Here is a 22,071-nt window from a genome sequence, read left to right as displayed (position 1 = left end):
TGCCTTGTCTGTTTTGTCTCCGATTGCTCGCCCTGGGTCGTCTTTGTTGTCTATAACATGATCGATGGGGAGGTCGGTATTTTTGATAGGAAGGGGGGTTTGGTGAAGAAAATGTTCGAATAACTATCATCAGATATGCCATCTGGCGTAAAATCCGTAGTCTTCGTTTCTAAACGTGCTGACGATTCTGAAGGTTCTGAAGGTTTTGAAGGTTCTAAAGGGACAAAAGCATCTTGAAAGACAGGCGGTGTGTAAGTTTGCTCTGGCACATACATCGGCGAATCGAGCCTCGATCGGAAGCGGGATACTGCATTAACTTTGGTCTTTTCCGACGGTATATACCCGCTTTCGGAGTCTCAGTTTCTTTCTCAAATACTGGACGGTAGGGATTGTAGGGGGAACTTGTGACCTTCTCCCGCAGCGGCTTGCAAAAGATTGTGTCCTGGACGTCACTAGAGCTAGGTCTTTCTGGGGCAGAGTCTTCTGGTGGGTTACTTTGAATATTCTCTGCGACGTCTCTGGGATTATTCTCTTCTAGAGTTTGAGGTACAGCATGCTCAGCATTTGCAGCCGCAGGCAGGTCGCCCGGAAGGCCATCACACTCGAGATTGAAAGCATCCTGCTTGGTCTCGCTACTGTTGCAGTCCACGAGTTGATCACGGATATGCTCGTCGTCTGATACAAACAAGTTCTCTTCTTCTCCTGTTTGGTTACTAGGTAATCCGACACTGGAGTCTGGGGCATCTAGACGAAGACTCTTTGCGCGGCTTTAAGCTGGGGGGGATTCTGCTTCAGCTGGGCGTTTTGGGCTTTGTTTGGGAAGGAAAATTTCCTGTTGAGGCATCATGTTTTGCTCAATTCCAGAACCATCTGTAACGGGTTCACTGAAATGAACAAGTAAGCAAATGAATCTCAATCAATCGTTCCCCAGACTGGCTTACCTCTTGAGAATACGATCAGGGGAGGACCCTGAGACGAAACGAGGAAGAACATCATCAGACAGATCGTCAATGTCTAGCAATTGGTTTACTCTTTGTTAGCTTGATAGACAAGTTTACTGTGTACTTTACCTTTATCCCTGTGTAACATCATGCAGATCTTAATAAGTTTCTATCAAATTTAATGCATCAGTCGACAGTCTATCCAAGTTTTGACATGTTCAACTCAAAGACTAGCTAATCGTATGGTTGTAAGAATAAAATTTCTATATAAAATCTATGGCCCCCACGTTTTAACCGTCAAGTTCCAAACTTCAATTACTACACAGAACCATGAGCAACAATCTACTAATAGTCATTCGAAATAATACAGCCAACCATATAAGATGAAATACCTCTGTGCAAAACGCTACAAAAATTATATTTGATGGTTACTAAAGTAGCTAAGAAAGGAGAAATAATAACAATGAGCAGACTGAGCAAGATACATAGTTAAAAATACAATCCAAGAGAAAAGAAGGAGACAAATAAAGAAACAGCCCCTTCAAACCGTGAAAGGCTCATTTGAAAAGTAGAGGGAATACTTGGCCCTTCGCCTCTGCGCCATCGAGGTTGAAGCAGCACGCCGATGCTGCTTTGCAATATGATCCAGCCATTGTTCTTTCAAGGAACAAAAGTCATCTTCGCCGTCTATATTCCTTTCGAGTCTCTCTGCCCAATCGTGCGCACGACTCCTGAATCTAAGATGGAGTGTTGCAGAGTCGTCCAGTCCTGCTTCTCGAAACATGTCTGCGAGAGACATTTGGAAGAATGATGTGGGAAATCTTTGAGTCACCCACGTCACAGTATCTTCCATGTTGGTCGTATGGATCAACTCGCAACTGTCAAGAGCTTGTTGCTCTTGATCGCCGATGACAATACTAAAGTCTTGCTGCTCTTGCTCTTGCTCACCACTTCCTCCGGAGCTGTTCGTAATATTCGGATGAACTACCTGAGGAGCACTCGTCTCTGTCCTTGGAGTAGATTCTTCAACCACGTCTCGCTCCCTGCTTGGACCAGCCTCAACCACAGCAGCCTGTCTTGTGGGTAAAGCAGGCTGTTTCCCCTGCGCTCTGGCAGAGAGGCCAGTCGCGACACGAGGTTGTTCCTCAACACCTACAGCTGTTTCCATGACTGCAGCTTCTTCCACTGCTTGTCGAGCTGCTGCTTCTCTTGCAGCCTGCGCAGATGTCTGCTCACCGGTTGATCCCCTAGGAGCGGCAGGGTCTCTACAATGAGACGATAGCTCCTGCGGAACTTGGCCATTAGCTTTGCCTTTACTCTGTTGGCGTTGCCCAGTCTCATTGTCGGAGTTGAAAACCGCCATCATTTGCTCCTCTGTGGCACTATCTTGATTGACTCTCGGTTTCCTCCGTCGATCAGAGGACCGCCGGGTCGTGGAAGCATCATCGGCGTTTTTTTTGGCCTTCTTTCCTTTATTGGATGGGTGAGTAGGTTGCCCAGAAGATGCTGCTTTGTTCCTCGGGCACTTGGCTTGATGATTGTTGTCGTTCGAACTCGCTTCGGCTGGTCGTTTACTTGTCTGTTGCCCCTGCACATGTCAGCCTTAATGTCAAAATGGGTCATTGACGTGAAACTTGCAACGCTTGCAGCTACAGGTGGGCTATTGGGTACCTCCCACGGGTCATCGCCATGCATCCTGGCTTCTGGTGCAGCTTGATGGTTATCTGCAGCATCAGTCGGTTGGCAGCCAAGCATGTCAGGGGCGAAAAGTGACGAGGAGAATGGCTCGGAACTGGAGGGCTCGTCTAGCGAATCCTCAGCTGGTACAAATGCGTCAAAACGTATCGATCTGCCCACGAAAGGATCATTGTCTCTGGATATATTGTTAGAGAGACAGTTGAGCTTATGACAGTGAGCTTACCTAGATGGACCAATAGCACTTGTAGTTGACTGCATAGTCTCAAGATCGATAGGATCCTCGGCACTATTGCCCCTGAGATGAGTCGTGTTATCTGAAAGGGGGTGCTTGGTGTCGCCTGGGTTGTCTTCTGACCGGCAAGACGTGTCGGTAGACTGTGATAGGAGCGGAAGTGTCGTGAATGCGATTTTGTGTCGCTTGTACTCGCGAGCTGCCCGCCAAAAGACCTTGGTCATAAAACTACGGATTCTGTTCACAATGATGTTAGTTGTGCTTCTCAACGACAAGGCAGATTCGCACTAACTTGGCAGAATCTTTCCAGTATTGCAGCGGTTGGGTGGTATCAGGGACGTCTCTCTGCGGCCAGAACTCAAACCCTTTCCCCTGGACTTCAAGAAAGTCTTTGGTCACCTCCAAAAGGCCTCGCTGATGTGCAGTATTCTTCCACTTGGTAAACTTGTACGCTGGGGTGCTGTCACTGCTCGACACAAATGTTTTGATCTGTGTGCGAATGGCCCTTTTAAAGGCAATGTCTCGTTCTTCGCCTCGAGTGCCGTAGCCCAACTCCTTACGAAGATGAGTAAGAGAGGGGATGGAGCAGGTCTTTGTCGTCTTGAAGATTCTTTCGCCTGGTCTGCGAGAGGGTGTCTTAGGGATTCTGGCTGAGTCCATGTTGTTGTGTTATTGTTGAGTTAGGGCATACGATTTATATATTGGTGAAAGCACTTTTCTATGTTTATCTTGGTAGGTTTTATGTGTGTTTGTAGCCTGCTTTCTGGGTTAGGTACGACTTGGAGCACACCCTTTTCGAGCGACGGCATTTCAACCAGAGTGCCGTAGCTCTGACAAGGGTTTGTTTGAAGCCTTCTGCTTGATCAAGGCCCCCGTAAAGGGAACAACACACTCTGTGGTTTCGTTGAGTTGAAGTGGCCAGGCTACCGAGAGGCTTGCCAAAGAGTTACCCCTGAATAAATCGCGGGCATCTCGCAGGACCTTGGCATGACCGCGGGCACCATGAAGCTCCCTGACTGCTTGACGAGGTAGATCCTAAAGATTCCCGTATCTTCTCCAATGACAACTTGTTGCAGTCCCGCTTTGGTAGTCAGAAAGTCCCTCTGTGAAGCCTGATGGTAAGTCGCATATCTCAGAGTTCCCCATCGTCTTATAAGGCTATCGAAAACTACACTCTCAGCAAAGAGGGACTTCTCGGCAGGCCTCCCAATTTCTCGCAGACTCAATTGCACTTTTATCGAAACAGTTATCTCATTTTAAGCACCACGCACAGTGATCAGATTTTCACGATGTCTATTCGAGTACATGTCTTGTAAGCGCTCTGGACTGACTAGGATGTACAGATGTTTGGGACCAACATGCATAACAGAAACCAGCCACAACAGGGGCCCTTGACTTCTACTTTGAAATGTACAAAAAACTCGACTCATAATCGCTTGCCGATTAAATGTGTGAGTGGTTCTGCATATCGTTGCGGGCTGAGAAGTCCTGGCCTGGTCGGTCGATGGCATCGAATGTAGTTTGTAAGTGTTGAAGGCATTCTACTCCAATCGGAATCTCTCCTGTTTCCTCTGAAAGAGAAAAGAGGCAACGTCTCACTCCAGGCTGAACTTTTCTGGTGGATGTATGCTTTATTGGCGATCATAAACCTTGTTCCGGATAGCAACCCCAGAGATAGAATACGGATACACCCACCATCTAGATCGATGCCTCTATTCCATAGCCTTCCAGCATCATTTTGAGCCTCAATGGTTTGCAATTTTACCAAGAGGCGTAGTAAGGCAATCATTTTTAATTTCCCTGAGGCCTCAAGATGTTGTTCACCGTCTTTCTCCTAAAGAATTCTCATCCTATTCCCAGTCTGCCGTTGCTTTTGTTGAAGCACAGATCAACTCAACGTACGATTATCTGCACCGTTGAGTGTCTTTGCACTACAAAACGGTCCTGTCTCATCTCAAGTAATGAAAGAAATTCACGGCCAAGATACCATCACGTAGCAACAAAATTATGACCCAGTTTTTTTGTTTCGAAGTCCTATTGTGCCGCAGGCGATAACTCGTAACTATCGCCAGTTAAGCTCTCTTTGCACTCGTGCTATGCCTTGTAGGTAAACTCAACGGTAGCTACATCGCGAGAAAACACATAGTGCAAAAACAACAACCATATATATCCTCACCAGAAAAAGCAAAAACATAAGGTCTCGGAGGGAGTCGAATCCTCGCTATCAGAATCAGAATCCGCAGTCATAACCCGTGAGTTTTGTGTGACGGACGGTTGTGACTTTTTGAATAACGGTCTCAGATATGAGTAAAATTCGAATAATATCATGGTGGCTTATAATTGTGAATCCTCAGGGATGAAACTCTCGAGTGATTATAACTTTTTAGATCATCCTTTGCCGTTGTCTTAATGGAATGATGTGCATAAATCCATAGTGAATTATGCATAGTGATATTCCGTGTAATACGGAAGTGTACGGAAGTCCATAAACCAACTTGCAACAAGTTTACATACATCACTCTTGGCTCTTCGATTACCCTACAACATTTACAAGTTCAAATGTCCAGCATAAGAGAAGCACCCAAACCGCGAACCAGTCCACGTACAACTGAAGACGACGGTACTTGGTTATCGTCTGAAGGTTCATATCTGAATCTAATCAAGCAAAGCTGCACTCGTCAGCCAAATTTAGAGCTGCCAGATGGAAGAAACCGTGCAGTTTTACTATGCAACAGACAGAATATTCGCGCCTCATTCTTCGAATTAGAGACTGAGAATCAAATCTCACCACCAACAGAGTTCCCTAGTTTTGTAGACCTACAGGAACATTTTAAAGATCCTCGACCCAATGCTTGTCGTCGCATTTATCTCGTCGAAGGACTCAACCCACAAGTCGTAGCTCTCTTGGGCGAAAGTCTTAACATAGATCCCATCTTTTTTGTCACACACGAGCGAACATCAACCTATCTCCGATGGCCGTACGAGCCCAACCTGGCTCCATGCTTACCTTCACTTATAGACGGGAGTCAATCCTTCACAGCCAACTACTACGATATCAGAGCTCTGAGTGAACAGCTCGGCACATTTAGTGTCGCATGCGCAGAGTCTGGAAGAGATGCACTGAGGACGAAACTTGGCAAGGAATGGGAGCCTACTGTCATCCTTCACAGAAAATGCTCCTTCTGGAAAACAACATTTACTAATGAGAACGACTGGACTGGTAAGTTTCACTATTCTTTCTTGTTTCATGAGTTAATATCTCAAGCTTTAATTCTTTGTGATCCGCCTTTCCGACAGGCTCATATATGGCAAAAGCCATCTTTCACCCAAGATCCATGGTCCTTAAAGACTATCCGTTTCTCAGCGCCACCGTTCCAAGGAGGATATGCCGACTTTATTCCTCACCCATGGACTATAAATAGAGCATCTGGTCCTCCTAGGGACAGTCTCTATGATGATATGGTTCACTACTTGACGGAATATCACAATGATATATCGACCAAACTGTCTGGACTAGACATTACTGTTTTTGCCAAAAAGATCATTGCCTCCCATTTTCTGCTTCTCATAGAGTACCACGAAGCTCTCCTCTCGACCATGGCATTTCCGCTCCAGCGAAAAGACAATTTCGCCAATATCGAAACAACATCACTCGAAAGTTCATGGAGTAACATTCAGCAGCTCTGTAGTCGAATCGACAGATATATCAAGGATGTATCGCACATAATGTTGCAATTACATATATCATTTGACGACCCATGCGTGCCAAGCACAGCTACCAACTCCTACACCAAATGGGCCCAGAGCGAATCCGACTTTCAGTACATTTACATGAAATTACAATCCCTCAGAGAAAGGTCAGAATTCTTGAGTTCTTCACTTACAGGTGTGACGGGTATCAATGGAGCTGCGAGGTCTATTCGTGAAGCCAAGACCATCAAGACTTTTACCATTGTGGCACTCATTTTCATTCCTCTTTCTTTTTCGACGAGTTTATTTAGCATGTCAGATCGCTATTTACCTGGAGAAAAGAACTTTGGGGTTTTCTTTGCCGTTGCACTTCCGTTGGTTGTATTCATTTTTGTTGCCATATTGCTTTTTGATCTGGGTTATAATGAGAACAGTAGCTGGCGCTTAGAGACGTTTACAACTAGAATATGGAGATCCTGGTTCTAGGCAAGACTCGGATATCATCTAATCATCATCAACATAACCCTCCTCATCTCGCCCTTGTCCATACAAAACCTCACAAACTCCCGCCAGCGGAATATCCATCACCGCATCTGTGCCCTCGCTCCAAATCTCCCTCCATCTTAATCTCCCATCCGCCTGAACCTTTCTCTCCCTGTTCCTGCTCCCCTTCAGTCTCCCTTTGGCATCAATCTCTGCCAACTTTCCTGCTCCATCAACCACCGTCTCCACGCTCGACAGCGGCACTGTGAGCATTTCCGTGTTGTACGCCGCGAGCGCTACGTAAATATACACGACTGTCATGACTATGAATGCTGGGATGGCGAGCGCCCACCACCTGTTGGGGTAGTATTCAATACCCAGAGCTTGGAGAAAGGGAGACGGGAGGTAGCCCCAGAGGAGATAAATGAGAAACGTCAGGCTGCTGAAGAGATACAGTACGAAGCCATAGTACTCGTACGTGGGCACCTTTGGCGCTGCGCGAGGCACGGGCGCGATTGCGTCGTCGTCGGATGCATCTGGCGTTGTTGGACGTGAAGGGCGAAGTAGAGAAGTGAGTGATGGTGAAGGGGGTAAAGGCGTAGGTGGTCGCCCGTAAAATGGAGGTGCGAATAGATTTTGTGATAGTTGACGTGGAGGAGAGTCTTCTTCCGAGGAACCTTCCGATTGAGCATCTGAGAGAATCTCATCCTCTTCATCAGAGCTGAAAGACATATTTAATGCGGTGAATGTGGCTCTGATTTGTGAAAAGGAGATGTCTATTTGAGGTTCAAAATGTGACGTTTGAGATGAGTTGAGTTAAGGCCAGGTACCGCCCTGCCACTGCGCGGATCACTAAAACATTTATTCTAGCGGCTCTTTTAGCACTCGACCCTGAAATGTCAACGGTTTAACATCACATTTATAAAATGTATAGGATAAATAATTTACACTATTATAATTTCCTCTTATTAAGTATTATAGACTATTGCTCATCAAACCACAGTCAGCTACATGACACAATCCGACTGCACTCAAATTCATCATCATTAATCCCATCTTTAATCTCTATCTATACACTTTGTACAATAAAGCCTTCTCTTGATAATATCTCACCCGTCAATCGGGCATCTATACTCCCTCTCAACACCAATCACGCCCCCGTTCTGCTGCCGTTCTTGCAACTCATCTAGACAGCTCTGATGGTAGATGTGCCGACATGCAAGCACCACCAATGGCCCCATCGGCTTATCCTTATTACTGCTCACGCCACTAGTAGCGTTTGCTTCGATGAGCATGCTCGAAGGCCTTGTGTCGACTCCCTTACCCTTAGCCTTGAGATCTGTTTCGCCGTCATCGCCCTTGGCACGTTCTGCTGCATCGGCCTGTCTTTCTTTCCTCCTCTTTTCCTCAATGGCTTGCTTATCTTCCCATGCTTCAAACACCGATGTTCCTGCAACACCAGGTCCCCACACCCTTCGACTGCATGCCTCGCAGGTTGATCCTCTTGGCCTCCAACCACGTTGGCGGAGTTCGACTGACTGGTTGACGTCCACGAACAAACTACGTTCCAACAGACGGTTCGACAGCTTCAATATCGACTCCTCGTACGCATATGCCGAAAAGATAGATGCAAGCACACCTCGTAGATCTGCCAAGTTTGGCGATGAAGCAGCTGCCTGTGTCAAGAATGCCCTCAATATACGCAAGAAGGACAAGTTGGAACTGGCGTTCGATAGAAGTTTCGACCCTGGTTGTGAGGTTGTCTGACTAGATGTGGTTGTGAGCAGCGCTGTGAATGTGTGCTGAACTAGTGAGCGCAAAAGAGCCACGAGCTTCTCCTCATTAAATTCATCATCACTGGTGTTTTGCTCAGCAGCAGAGTTCAGTGCAGGGGACAGGTCTTTCGTGATCTGCACACATGCCTCAATCAAGCTTAGCCAAAGAGCCTCATCGGAAGAAAGTGTCTCAACTGCTGACTTGGAACCCTTTTGGACCACCTTTGACTTTTTAGACGAAGACTTGGTCTGGCCTTGACACAACCATATACCAACATGGACATACTTCTGAAGACCCTCAAAGAGTTCTTCTGCGGCGTAGCCAAGACTTGGTCCCGAATTTCGTTCCTCGGCACCAGTCAAGAGTCCATGCATAGCCGATTCAAGTGTCTTGAGATGCTTTATAAGTCGGTCCATGGCATCCTTGACTTGACCTTCGCGAGCCATCAGCACCACGGCTGCATCGATAACGCCTGTGTCCTCCATTGTAGGCAGGAGCTTCTCCAATCTCAAGTCGGTCGACTGCACAATGCCCACATAATCTGAGACATGAGATGGCTCATACTTACACATGAGCTGTACGTATTGTTCTACCAGGTCACGAGCGGTAGTCAATCTTGTGTCTGCTGTGGGCTCTTCCGGCTCCAAAAGAGTCTTGAGATATGTGTGCTGCAAGTCTGGTACATCTTGCGCCGAGTCAACCACATGCTGGTGAAGCGCCACATCTTGCTCGGCGAGTGTCTTTGCCGTGAGCGTGGGCTCAAGCTCAAGCAAGTCCCGTGCATGCTCTCTGACGACCTTGAGCACTTCTTGGGTCTGACGTCCAGTAAGTCCTGACTGAGGTCGTAGACACTCGCGCAGACAGTCGAACACTAGCTCCTGATCCTCTGAGTCCTCGAAGTAGGTCTGCAAAAGGTTGTCGTACTGCTTGTCTGTCTTGTATATGCGCTTCAGAATACGGTAAAACCCTGCGTTCTTGAACAACGGCATCAAATCTGGCATGTCTGATGGATGGTATATAGAAAGGAGATACTCAGCACTGAGCTGTGCATCCTCCGCTAAATCCTGACCTGGGTAATTGCATAGTCCAGTCAAAACACGTGACAGTGTTGTGCCTGAAAACAGTAGATACTGAGGGAACTTTGGAAGATTTCGTGCGATAAACATGTCAAGATAGATGGTATCCTCTGGCGCAAAATCGTTGGGATTCATGACATCCAGCAAGATAGACAGCACGTATTGTCGGTTGATGGTCTGCCCAAAGATCTGCTCCTCAGGCAGGTCGCCCTTGGAACTGCCGTTCATGTGGTGATCATTCGAGTCGTTCAAGAACGAGTCTTCGAAAGCTTCGTTCAACGCGCTCAGGAAGCTAGGAGCATCCAACTTGAGAATCATACGAAGATATGGGAACGATGGCTGTGAATCGGAGTTGGGGATGGTGCGAAACTCATTCCTGCTGCCTTTGGGCCACGTTATTGTTCTTCCCGAAAAGAAAAACCAGTAGATTTCAGATTTGGCCCTTGTAGCCATCTCTTCGCTCATCGTCTGATCGTTTGGATACACTCTTCCTGTCAATGTATAAGACAGGTAAGGGAAGATCTTGAAGGCATTGATGCTAAAAAAGTCATCTGCTGGGTTGTTGGCTGTGAAGTCGCCATCGACCATGAGAGGAATCAGCAGCGAAAGGAGATCAATCATAGGCGTGATATAGTCGCCAATGCCCTGGTTCCAAACGTATATAAGAGCATCGTATAGGCTGTGTTGCTTACACAGAAGAGTCGTCTGGTCAAGATCAAGGGTTGCCGTCTCCATGTGACAGATCATCTCCTCGAGTCTACTCTCCCATCCTCGACTGACGTAGTGCTGGACCAGATCTTTAACGATACTTGGCGGCACCATGGTGATCGTCTTTTCAAGGATGCAGGGCTCGAGACATTCGAGAAAGATACCGGCGATGTCAGCGTCTTCGTACCATTCATACATCTCCTCAAAGAGAAAGTCTTGGTTGCCCACAGCTTGGCAAGCAGTAAAACATGTATCCGCTAACTGCTTCATGTGATCGTCGTCATAACTCTCAGGCTCCTTTTCGCGTTGACCAAAGGCGTACTTCAAGGAAGCGCCAATAATCTCCATAATCTTGTCGCGAACCATAGTGTGACGCAGAGTGGAATCTTCTGGCAGTCCAACAGTAAGCTTATCGGCATCGCCAGTATAATATGAGGTAGCAAGTTGGATGGCGCCCATGTAGTCACCGTTCTCCATCATAGCGATAAGTCGGTCTGCCCAGTTCGACAACGCCCCAATGGAGACTTCATTAAAACCGAGGAGAAATATTCTGCCCTTGTAGGCTTTGAAGCTCATATAAAAGGCATCGGCTACAACTCCATGCATAGAGGAATCATTCTCGTCAAGTTGTTCCACGAGGGTATGTAACTGCTCGGAGAATAAGTCTGCGTGGTATATGTACTTCTGTACCAGATCAAATCCTTCAGTCATTCGCATGCTTCTGTCTTCAAGAACAATCATTCTTTGAGATATGGTTAGGACAGCCAGAACTGAACGACTAAGCCATTGAACGGCAACAATAGCCTCTTCGCACTTCCATCGATTTCGTGCTTTAAATCTGTATGATGGAGGTTGGTCTGTGTCCTCACGGGGATATTCGTCCACGTCTAGCACTGTCAGGATGTTCGACCAACAGTAAGCAAGTTTCACTTTTGAAATATCACTTCCGGTATGAGGATCTAGCACTTTGAGCTTGACAGCCGGGAACCATGCCAAACATCCTGTCATAGCGCTGTGGGGAGGAACATCTTTAGGTCGCGCCGACTTGTGTTGAGTTTGCGCTACAGGTGTAGTCGAAACGATGACAAGGAGATAGGGTGTCAGCATAGCTGTCAAACCAAGAGTATCTGTCGAACACTCAACATTGCCCAGGGGCAGAGGCGCAAACGCAAGGACGGTGCTGGGCTTGACTGCCTTGCCCGCAGGTAATGGCGCATCTGGATACCGACCAAGAATTCGATGAGTCTTCACAGTCCTTCCAAGTGCACCTGTTCCTCTAGTTGCAAGATGCGAGAAGGCCATTCCCCGGTTATCGGCTGAAACAAGTGCTGTATGGCGAGTTCCTAGGAAGCCGAGATGAACAATGGCGACATCAGGCACATGCCCATCCACCGTGCGGTTCTGAAGCTGCGCAGGCTCCAAGTGAGGTATTGCCAAAAATGGTCTTGAGGCGCGACTTGTATCCCAAGTAAAGATATTGCCGCTGGCATGTCCTCCTGCAATTGTAGTATGATCTGCAGATATCGCTATGGCAGTAATTGGTCCAGACTCAACAGCTATATCAAGTCAGTTTATACCCTCCAGCAATGACTTGTATCCTACCTTTTGTTCCTGGTCCAATGATCATTTTGAGGTTTTGGTTATAATCAAATACTAATATAATACCCTTGGACGTTCCGAGTACGATCGTTGCTGAAACTGCAAGACACGTCGGTGATCCAAAGTTTCGTTTTCCTGCTTCGGAGAATGCATGGCCGTTGAGTTTCCGTAGCTTGGTCCAACGAACAACTTCCCATGGCGGCGTTGGTGTTTCGAGATCGGCTTGGTCGAGGAGGAATTGTGAGCTTAGAGAGACATTACGGCTGTGGCTAGAAAGAAAGGGAAATGCCGGAGACGATGAGCGAGGAGTATTTATATTGGAGGAAGAAATTCGCGATTGGAATCGTCGATCGAAAGGTCGGAATGATGGTGAGGGACTGCTTAGGCCGGGACGAGAAGCTACAGATGGGAGAACGCTGCTTCCGGGTGAGGAAACAAATGATCCCTGCGATTGGTTAGACAATTCTTCAAGATCCAACAATTGGTATTCGTACTTGAATGGATGGTGTATCGTCAGGTCCCGAAAGGACCGAATCTATCGGACTCCCTGCTCGCTTTGGGAGACCATGCAATGAGCTTCCACCTAAAGAGCTCACATCTGAGCTATCCTGATGTTGCTGCTGCATAATCTCGCGATATCTATTCCCGACAGAGCCATTTCCTATAGGGGCGGGCGTAAGGTGACGATCAGTGCCGTCACTATCGTCGAGCGACCCATCATCCACAGCATCAGCACCAGCCATGGAGGGCGCATCGTTTATCGAGTCGTCGCCATTGTCTAAGCCCACGTCTCCTGGGAGCGACAAGTCTTCTGAATCGGCCATTGCGCCGTGGCTTCCATCACTGCATGCGCAAACACTACCGCGTCAAGATCATGGCACTGCGCGAGATAATGAGCTGGTGGACTGGCGATAAGGCAACAATGCGTTTTGCCGTTTATGGAGCTTGGTCAAGCAAGGTATAAGATGAACCAGGTCGGAGGGGCAACCAAGACACGGCTGGAGAGATTCCCACACTTTGGAATGCCGGAATTTGCGAATAGCGTTTAAAAATCGACAACTATTCACAACTCGAATGTTGTTGCAAAAGATGTAATTTAAAAGGTATCGCGCAAGCTGAGAGCTAAGTAAGCTACGTAGGTCAGTTAGTTCGTTACGCAGCCCCATCGTCGAAGGTAGGTTGGCAGCGGCACAGCCCACTGCACCTGCCCCCGTCACTCCGTACGGAGCGGGCCGGGGATTCTCCGGGCGGTCTGCGCTGTGACGTCTTTCCCCGATGGAAGGTCGCATTGCGACGAGAAGTTCCACCATGCATCAAAGCTTCTTGAACACTGCACCCCTCTAATAATCTGAAACATTGTCGAGAGAACAACTCAACAACGAGAAACATCCAAGATGTCTTCCATTGGACCCCAATTACCACCACATCTATCGAAGCGGAAACGCACGCCAGGTGAAGAAGCGTCCGCCAGCAAACACCGTCGCAGCGAATCCCCAGCAAAAAACACAACGAATACAGATGAGATCGATCTCGAAGACTCGGACGATGATTACGGCCCCAGCGCGCCATTGCCTCCAAAAGCACCTATCGGTCCAGCTATGCCAACATTCAACAAAGAAGAGATAGATCTTGGGTCGGATTCAGACTCCGATACAGGCCCAGCACCACCAAAGCCTACCGTTGGTCCAGCACCTCCACCTACCGACATCACACAACGCCCTGCTTCGTCTCCTGATTCAGACTCAGACTCGGAGGATGAATATGGTCCTGCGCTCCCAGGCGCATCCAACGCGAATAAGCCGACCATAGGACCCCAGCTTCCAGTCGCTGAAGAAGCTCCACAGCGCGATTCATGGATGCTTGCGCCTCCCACTGCATCAGGATATTCAGAGCGCGACCCGACTAAAATGCGCAATCGTAAATTCGCTTCTAAACCGGCGTCATCGTCAGGACCCTCAGCCGTTTCGGCAATATGGACTGAAACTCCTGAGGAGAAGCTAAAGCGACTACAAGATTCTGTACTGGGGCGTTCCGATAAGACTGCAGATGCAGAGCCCAAGAACGTCAAGTCGCGTGAGGAAGAAGAGCGCAATCGCAAGATGTCTGCCAATATTGAATCGAAAAGAGGCAAAAGTCTATACGATGAGCATCAGGGACGGCGAGAAAAGTCTGGACAAAAAGTCGAAGAGGACGATGATCCTAGCAAGCGAGGTTTTGATAGAGAAAAGGACATGGCTCTGGGCGGAAAGATTGGCACAGCACAAAGGAGGGAGCTGATGAATAATGCCGCTGATTTCGGTGGCAGGTTTCAGAAGGGATCTTTTCTGTAGAATGGCTGACACGCAACGACATCTCAGTAATTGGATCAGCATAGTATTTTCAAGTCATATTTAATCATAATGCAAGCGTATGGACGGAACAATTATATTTTGTACCATTCAACTATGGAAGTCCCAAAACCATGCAAACTCCGCCGCTCCGGTCCCAGCTGAAAGCCATGTTTTCTAGCCCAATGCAAATACAATACCTGTCTTAAAATAGACAATTCAAAGAGTACCAGTAAATCCTCACTATGAGCAGCATGCACTGCCCTCGCCTCTACTAGGCATATCATATGACCCACGATCGCGACCTCAGACACCATCGTCATCAGGGGGTATATATAGCTCATCGAGCGTTATACGTCCTCACTCTCTCCCACTTATAAACCTACTGTCGCTCCACGTGTATATCATGCGGTGTAAATCAAATGCCGTGTCGTCAAAAATCAATTCCTTTATAATGTCAAGATTCCAGACGGTTGTGCCCAGCAGTGTGGTTGCCAGGAAGGAATGAGGGGAAACCATCGCTAAAAAGATTCGTGTCGTTATGTAAGAATGGAAAATGTGATACACATGTTTATGTGGCGGCTGGTGCGCGGTTTGCCGCTTCAAGTTGTGATGGTGTTACAGCTTCAGGATTCTCTTCTGGTTGTCGCCTTCGACCAAATCGTAAAGCGCCCCGCATGGAGGAGAGAACACCACCGTTTGATGCCTGAGTAACTTCTGCTGTTTGCTGAGTCTGCTCAGTCTGTTGAGCAGGTTCCTGCCCAGCCGGAGCATCACCTGTTCTGCGTCGACGACTAGCGGAGGCCGGTGTTTCATTCCTATCATTGCGAGAGCCTCTAATCCATGCAGAGCGAAGAGCGGCGGGCATGCCAAAGACTGGGTTGTTTCGAGGATCAAAGCTGGAGCCGTTGTTCGCGCCAGCTTCGTTGTTGGCATCAGGAGCTGGGCGAGGTTTGGGAACATAATAATCGGCCTTGCAGAGTGGACAACAAGCTCGTCGACTGGTCAGCCAGGGATCGACACAAACAGCGTGGAAAGCATGTCCACAAGTCAATCCGCGAACATCGTCGTCATCCTCAAGTGTATCAATACAAATAGCACATGTATCACCGGGGTTTTCAAGACATTCGGGTGGCAGTGCACCATCGATATGATCGTCGTCATCATCTGTTTCCTCGCTAGAGACTCGATGAAGTCGTTGATTGTTGGCGGGCTGTTCGTTTGAAGTTTGAGCATCGGCTGTCGCCTTGGGTGCCTCCTTGGATTTTTCGGCCTCGGCAGCTGCGGTCGCGATGGAAATCTCGGGGGCTTTAGTTTCGGTGGTGTTGCTAGTACCTGTCGTCTCTGGCTGTGCATTCGTTTGCGGTACGTTTTCGGCCAGTTGTCCATCAGTCGAGTCGCGCACCTTTGCAGAAAAGTCTGGCACAATTCCATCCGCCTCCCGAATACTGTTAGGTCGAGTGGGTGGTGCAGAAACGCCGCCGTTGGTAGGAAGACCGTCCTTTGCACGCTCGGAAACCCACGCCTTGTACTTCATCATCGGGAACTTGTCATTGACCTCGTCCATGGTCATCAGCTTCTTCTCACGACGTCTGCGATGAGGTCGAGGCATGTTTTCGAGAGGCATAGGCTCGCCGTCCTCGTTCATTCGCATTTGTCGATTCCGAGCATTGTATCGGAAGCAGTATTTAACACCAACGATAATCCTGACGGGGTGTTAGAGCCATTTCAAGACATGATCCAGCCATCACTGTGCAGACGAGGTTGGGCATGTAAGCATAAACAAGTTCTCACCATAAGTTTGTAAAGACGACACCAAAACCTAAAGCGACAAAGAAAAGCAGTGGCGAGTTCGACCCGCCGCCGTTGTCTTTTCTATCATTGCTGTTATCGGTTGTCGTCTCAGCAGCAGCTTGAGAGGTTGTCGACGAGGGATCTTCGGCGGCGGCGGCGCGAATCACGACGTGAGAGACCTCAGTCAATATCTGACCAACGGCGACCATTTTTAACGTCGGGCAACGGCCAAATTATATCTCGAGCAGTGGAAAGTCTGGCTCGAATTAAATCGCGGGCTACCGTGCGGGTACCATGAGCCGTTCAAGAACAAACTCTTGCGGTTGAAGGGCGTCGTCGAATAAGAAGGCAATTATATCAGAAATTGCCAATCTTGATGCAATCGCCCTTTTTGAGTTTAAAAAGGGCGTTTTTGGTTGATTTCCTCCTCTTTTCACAGAAGAAGAGGGATAATACTCGATCCTGAGCGAGTATGTATTTGATGAGGTGAGAATAGCCGGCGGAGGGCGGAGAGGTGGAGTGAGTGGCAGGACAAGGCAAGAGAAGAGACAGATCCAACGGCAGGTGCGAAAGTGGCCGCGCAAAGGATAAAAAGAGCAGGAAGGAGCACAGAGGAATGGGGAACGGGGCGAGCGAAACCGGGCCGGGGGCTAGCGATAGACGTTGATTGGTCGTGTCTCTGTAGTGTGTGGAGTTGGAGCCGTAATGAACACTGTGAGATGGTACCTTTGCGATAGCAACGGAGCGATAGAGGGAACACGACAGGCTGGAGAGTGCTAGAGAGGCCCTGGACAACCTGGAGCTAGTGGATAAAGCAACCTGAAAGTGGTAGGTCGCTCCCAATTGGAGTGTCGCGTCAAGGCTTGACAGGGATTTGTCTGTGGCTGGAATAATTAGACCAAGTGGTGTGGTGAGATGGTGAACTGTGCTGCGAACCTGCGAGGTTGGGCAGGTGGGTGGTTGGCTCGGAAAGGCGTCCCGTTTAGGTGGTTGCGAGACCTTTTGATAGATATTGTGATAATAGAATGAGTCTCAGGTCACTTTGAACGAGGAACAAGATGTTGTGTATGTAAATCAAAGACTTGACGAGAATGTGTCTGTTTGTTTCAAGTCTTTGAACGACTACGAGACGATGCAATAAACAAATGAATAGACAATGGAGACTTGGGTTGTTTATGAAGAACTTTCGGATATCGTGACGGATCAGAGCGTTTTGAGAACAACGGGCCTATCCGCTTAATGTCCTCCTGATACGGATACAACTGAGTGTAATGAACCTCTTTTTGTGCCGTATTCTCGGGCGTATTCACTATTAATGCATCCATCACTGACAGTCGTGGCGCAGTCCGCGGGGTGAGAGGCAGGCGGCTAGGATCCATCCATGGACTAAGCGCAGTGGAGTTTTGAATCACAAGAGTTAAAAGTCGATGAGGCAAAGAGTTTATGGTAAGACCAGGGGTTTCTTTTGCGGTTTGTTGCAGAAAGAACAGGGTCAGGCAGGTTTGAGAGACGGGACGAAGGGAATACCAGGTTTGATCAGGCCAAGGCCCAGGAGTTTGGTACTATTAGACTGATGTGACTTATTTCACATTTACGGTTTCACTTTTGTTAGTTTACTTTAACCGTCAGCAGGATTCAAGCGTTGAGGTTGAATCATATGTGGCTTTTATTTTCAAGAGTTACCATTTGCGCAATACCCTAGGTAGCCGGATCACACCGTTTGACATGAGAGTTCTATTGACGTTGTAATGTTTTGTTTATTTATTTACGCTTAATCTTTTGCTTTCCCAAGGTCCAATAGTTGAATCGGGTCCCGACAAAGCGCTTCTCACCGAAACGTCTCCACATGTCGCCGACTCAATTCGTCTCAGCCCGTCCCGTAGCCGGCTCCTGGTCTCTGTTTTTTCTTTGAAGCGCTCCACTACGATCGTCATAGGTAAAAGAAGAAATTAATGCGAAAAGGTGAGAGGCATCTGGGCAAATTTCTGATCGTATCACATCCTGGATGTTTTTCATAAAAAGGGGCTGCGGCTGACAGCTGAGACTTGTTCAGCCTGCTTTCCGCTTAGTCAAGTCCATTGAAGGGTCTAGACAAGAGGCACAGCTTCAGCCTGTAGGAGACAACGCGTTCCCAAACAGCTTGGCTTTTTGACTGTGGCTGTGAAGGTTCACAGGCTGCGTATCGAGTTGAATGCTGTACGCCTCAAGCGTCACGGTGAAGCCGAAAAACAGGATAAATGTTTATTGGTTCTTCAGGAACCGGGAACTGGAAGAGTATTAAGAAGAAAGCTCAAATAAAATGACGATGAACATGCAGTCGCGCAGTAGTAATACGTGGTAGAGATGTGTCATTGTGCTACAGAGCAGTCAATCGAGTGGTTCTTGTGCCTTGCTTGAATCCTCAAACCTCTAAAACAGGCTTTAATCTGACAGCTGTCTCAGGACACTGACAGCCAGATTACAAGTTGAATAATCAAAACAATGCCACGTTCGCGATGGATAAATAGGTCTAGGCCTTGCGGTCTTTATTGAAGCGGCCTCACGCGACGCTGAAACACATAGGAGATTGATCGATTGATCCTGGCAGTGATTCCACTTGAGTTATAGTTGAGGATCCATATGGATGGCAAGTACTTACAGTGTTCAGAGTTAAGCTCTCACACTGCTCCTTAGCGTCGATTTATGGCGCATCTTTAGAGGCAGGGATAGTGTATAGCGCTGCTGCACCCCGTCCTCAGTGGTGGGTCTTGGCTCGCTAGCTATCGTCTTGGCTGTGGCGATTGGATTGGATAGGCTAGGTTCTCTAAATGCCTCTTGCTTTGCTGCATTAACCAGAAACTGACAACCTACAGGAAAAGGACAGCGGGGTTTGAGCCTCAAAACAGGTCGGAATCTGCGGGTCGTTCGGCTGCAACGGGATTTAGTTGTTATTTTTTGTTATGTTTGAAGATGTACCATTTGCAGTGCAATTGTTTATTGTTTCTGTGATATACAGTTTGCGATTACGTATTCGTCTGTTCCGTGAATCCCGGTATCGTATTACACTTTTAACGGTTGAATATCAATGGGGCTATGACGCAGCCGTTGAAACCCTGGAAAAAAGAGCCTGACAGCCTGAGCCTTTAACTGAAATACATTCAACACACACGGCCTCGAACAAAAGATCCACGTCAGATCGTCAAAGTTACTTGCCTTTACAACATAAACCTCGGCAATTCCCATGATGGTCTCCTATTTTGACTACCGAAATGGAGGGAAGAAGTCGTCGTCGACAACACCACTACCCAGACCATGTACAATATCCCTTGTAATTCTTCATCAACGCTGACTATCAATTACAAATACCGATCTAAATCTATGATGTCGACATTCAAGCCGAGGCTATGTCGCCTTGGCTCTCAAATGTCTTGATGATTCGCCTCATGGTCGGCATCATAGACATGGCAGTATGAGAATGAGTCAACATGACGCTATTTACCGACTTTTCTCATGATGGGCTGAGCACGGATAGACCCTGACTCTTGTAGTATCAAGACTCTTAGTCAGACGTTGTCAACGATCACAACGCTCATAAGCTGACTTTCGGAAGCTTTCGACGACATGTGCACTAATTGACACTTGTGAATTACTGTTGGTTACCAGAAATGCAAAGTAACAAGTAGACTCTGGGCTAAGAAGGCGGAGCATGACCGTTGACTTATTGGTCTCTTAAAGCGTCGTCACCAGATCTCCATTGCCTTCCCCATCCTGTCTCTTTGCGCTTGGCTTTTGTCTTGGCTTCTCCATGTCTGCACACTCTAGATGCTCTACATTCAATAGCTTCACGGAGCTGACCTGACATGACCTGACCTGACCTGACCTTTCTGGCTTGGTCTGAACCCCAGGTGCCACCCCCGCTTCTGAATCGATGGCCTGGTCGAGATGCATCTAATCCATCCATCAATGGGCATGGGGTAAACCAGTGGAGGAGGTGGTGTTAGATCTGGATCCGAGGCATATGCCATCAACAACGACCTTGACCAATTTTCATGTTGTGAGTATCATGTCTTTACTAGGAAGTGCATTTGACGGAAGTTCACATAGATATTAATAAAAACAAAAACAAGTAATTTCAAAGAATCATAATAATAAATCTCTCGATTGATCAATTGACTAAAAATCAACCAACCAGAGTCTTTCCTCGGTTCTCCACATCGGTCTTCCGATTTAGGTAGGTTAAAGTTTCTTGTAGTGTCTGCCCCACGCCAAAATTGTTGCGTTTCCACAGCCTAGACACAAGAACATTGTAGGCACAATCCATCCTATGCAACACTAGAAACTCTCGACTAACAAGAAAGCACAAATCTAATACCTCAAAAATGCCTCCTACAAAACTCCCCGAGTCCGGAAATCCCCTGTGAGTTAACCCTCTTCCAACCCCTCACAACAAAGTGGCGGTGCTTCGACTCTGCTCTACTCACTCTACCCCAGCACTTTTCGAGGTGGAGTGAGGAGAGACAACCACTCAGTTTCGAGTCAGCCCCCCCCCAATAAGAGATAGAGAGTGTATGTACTAATAGTTGTCTGGTTGTTTACAGTGTGTTTTTCGACATTACCATTGGAGGTTAGTAACTGAGTCCCCTCCGACTCCGGAGCATACCATCACTCCAGAAGTGAAGCTATTCCCAGCGATATGGATGTATTCATCTTTTGATGAACACATCCATATTGTCTCCTACCGCTCCTATGAAATACTCTTAGTGTCCCTTCTTACTAACACACTCAGGTGAACCGCTTGGCCGCATCACCTTTGAACTCTTCAACGATGTCGTCCCCAAAACAGCAGAGAACTTCCGCCAGTTTTGCACTGGCGAGAGTAAGAACCCCGTAGGTCGTCCTCAGGGCTACAAGGGCTCCAAGTTCCACCGCATAGTACGTTCTCTCCCTCTCATTTCCGGCTTGTGAAACATGAAAAGCTTATCGTCGCGTAGATTCCCAACTTTATGTGTCAAGGTGGTGACTTTCTCAACGGTGACGGCACTGGATCGACATGCATCTGGGGCTTCAAGTCTTTCGAGGATGAGAACTTTACGCTAAAGCATGATCAGCCTGGTCTGCTCTCCATGGCCGTATGTCTCTATCCTCTGTTATCCTTGGTATTCATATTAACACGTCTTAGAATGCTGGACCCAACACCAACGGATCTCAATTCTTCATCACCACTGTACCCACACCCTTCCTCGATAACAAGCACGTTGTCTTTGGCAAGGTCTTTGAAGGCATGGATGTGGTCAAGAAGATGGAGGCTACCAAGACTGGCTACCGCGGCAAGGATGTGCCGAACCTCGACGTGGTCATCTCCCAGTGTGGTGAGATGTAGGTGAACTGCATATGGTGTAACTCCTTGACTACTACAAAATGTCTCTGGAGGGAGATACGAGACCACAGGAGCGCGATCGAGTGAATTGAGAGGCCGAGATCTAGAACAGTTTAGATGCCCGTCGCGAATACAAGTCTCCATGTGCCCCTCATTCGGTCGGTATTTTTCATCTTTTGTATCATGTTACACTGGCACACAATTTATATTATATGCAACGTGAGCCACGGCAATGAACCAATAGTACAATGTTTCAGAATTGTGTTCGTTATCTTATTATACGTATCAACCGACTGCTGAGATGAGTACATCCCATCGTCAAACACAATCACAAGGGCAAATATGTTTCACTTTACGAAAGGCACACAAGAATCGCGACGAACTATTTTGG

General features: G+C 47.7%; 7 protein-coding genes across 7 annotated transcripts; 3 read left to right on the top strand and 4 right to left on the bottom strand.

Annotated features, from left to right (window-relative positions):
• Positions 1-1,350: 1,350 nt before the first annotated feature.
• On the bottom strand, positions 1,351-3,603 carry EDB82DRAFT_92870 (uncharacterized protein). Its single transcript, XM_065610077.1, has 4 exons — positions 3,164-3,603; positions 2,863-3,108; positions 2,580-2,814; positions 1,351-2,520 (listed from the first exon to the last, which is right to left on the bottom strand). The coding sequence occupies exons 1-4, from the start codon at positions 3,529-3,531 to the stop codon at positions 1,483-1,485; spliced, it is 1,887 nt and encodes a 628-aa protein (XP_065465857.1). The 5' UTR covers positions 3,532-3,603; the 3' UTR covers positions 1,351-1,482.
• A 1,806-nt stretch (positions 3,604-5,409) lies between these two features.
• EDB82DRAFT_92863 (uncharacterized protein) lies at positions 5,410-7,056 on the top strand. Its single transcript, XM_025726145.2, has 2 exons — positions 5,410-6,091; positions 6,137-7,056. Exons 1-2 carry the CDS (start codon positions 5,431-5,433, stop codon positions 7,045-7,047), a joined length of 1,572 nt encoding a protein of 523 aa, XP_025588311.1. The 5' UTR covers positions 5,410-5,430; the 3' UTR covers positions 7,048-7,056.
• On the bottom strand, positions 7,057-7,914 carry EDB82DRAFT_92861 (PIG-P-like protein). The gene has a single exon (XM_025726156.2). The coding sequence runs from the start codon at positions 7,774-7,776 to the stop codon at positions 7,066-7,068; it is 711 nt and encodes a 236-aa protein (XP_025588312.1). The 5' UTR covers positions 7,777-7,914; the 3' UTR covers positions 7,057-7,065.
• Positions 7,915-7,987: 73 nt separating this feature from the next.
• EDB82DRAFT_491006 (Golgi CORVET complex core vacuolar protein 8-domain-containing protein) lies at positions 7,988-13,458 on the bottom strand. Its single transcript, XM_025726167.2, has 3 exons — positions 12,698-13,458; positions 12,207-12,648; positions 7,988-12,160 (listed from the first exon to the last, which is right to left on the bottom strand). Exons 1-3 carry the CDS (start codon positions 13,025-13,027, stop codon positions 8,154-8,156), a joined length of 4,779 nt encoding a protein of 1,592 aa, XP_025588313.1. The 5' UTR covers positions 13,028-13,458; the 3' UTR covers positions 7,988-8,153.
• On the top strand, positions 13,445-14,633 carry EDB82DRAFT_491004 (uncharacterized protein). The gene has a single exon (XM_025726178.2). The coding sequence runs from the start codon at positions 13,598-13,600 to the stop codon at positions 14,531-14,533; it is 936 nt and encodes a 311-aa protein (XP_025588314.1). The 5' UTR covers positions 13,445-13,597; the 3' UTR covers positions 14,534-14,633.
• On the bottom strand, positions 14,634-16,918 carry EDB82DRAFT_491003 (uncharacterized protein). The gene is made up of 2 exons (XM_025726189.2): positions 16,325-16,918; positions 14,634-16,236 (listed from the first exon to the last, which is right to left on the bottom strand). The coding sequence occupies exons 1-2, from the start codon at positions 16,531-16,533 to the stop codon at positions 15,102-15,104; spliced, it is 1,344 nt and encodes a 447-aa protein (XP_025588315.1). The 5' UTR covers positions 16,534-16,918; the 3' UTR covers positions 14,634-15,101.
• A 3,764-nt stretch (positions 16,919-20,682) lies between these two features.
• EDB82DRAFT_472394 (peptidyl-prolyl cis-trans isomerase H) lies at positions 20,683-21,683 on the top strand (the record flags this gene model as incomplete). The annotated part of the gene is made up of 5 exons (XM_025726200.1): positions 20,683-20,720; positions 20,902-20,927; positions 21,090-21,235; positions 21,295-21,432; positions 21,483-21,683. The coding sequence occupies 5 exons, from the start codon at positions 20,683-20,685 to the stop codon at positions 21,681-21,683; spliced, it is 549 nt and encodes a 182-aa protein (XP_025588316.1).
• Between the last annotated feature and the right edge of the window lie 388 nt (positions 21,684-22,071).

Source organism: Fusarium venenatum (assembly GCF_020744135.1).
Source record: "Fusarium venenatum strain MPI-CAGE-CH-0201 chromosome Unknown EDB82scaffold_1, whole genome shotgun sequence".
Lineage (NCBI taxonomy): Eukaryota > Fungi > Ascomycota > Sordariomycetes > Hypocreales > Nectriaceae > Fusarium > Fusarium venenatum.
Note: the sequence above shows the minus strand (reverse complement) of the source record. Positions and strands in the feature narration are given on the sequence as shown.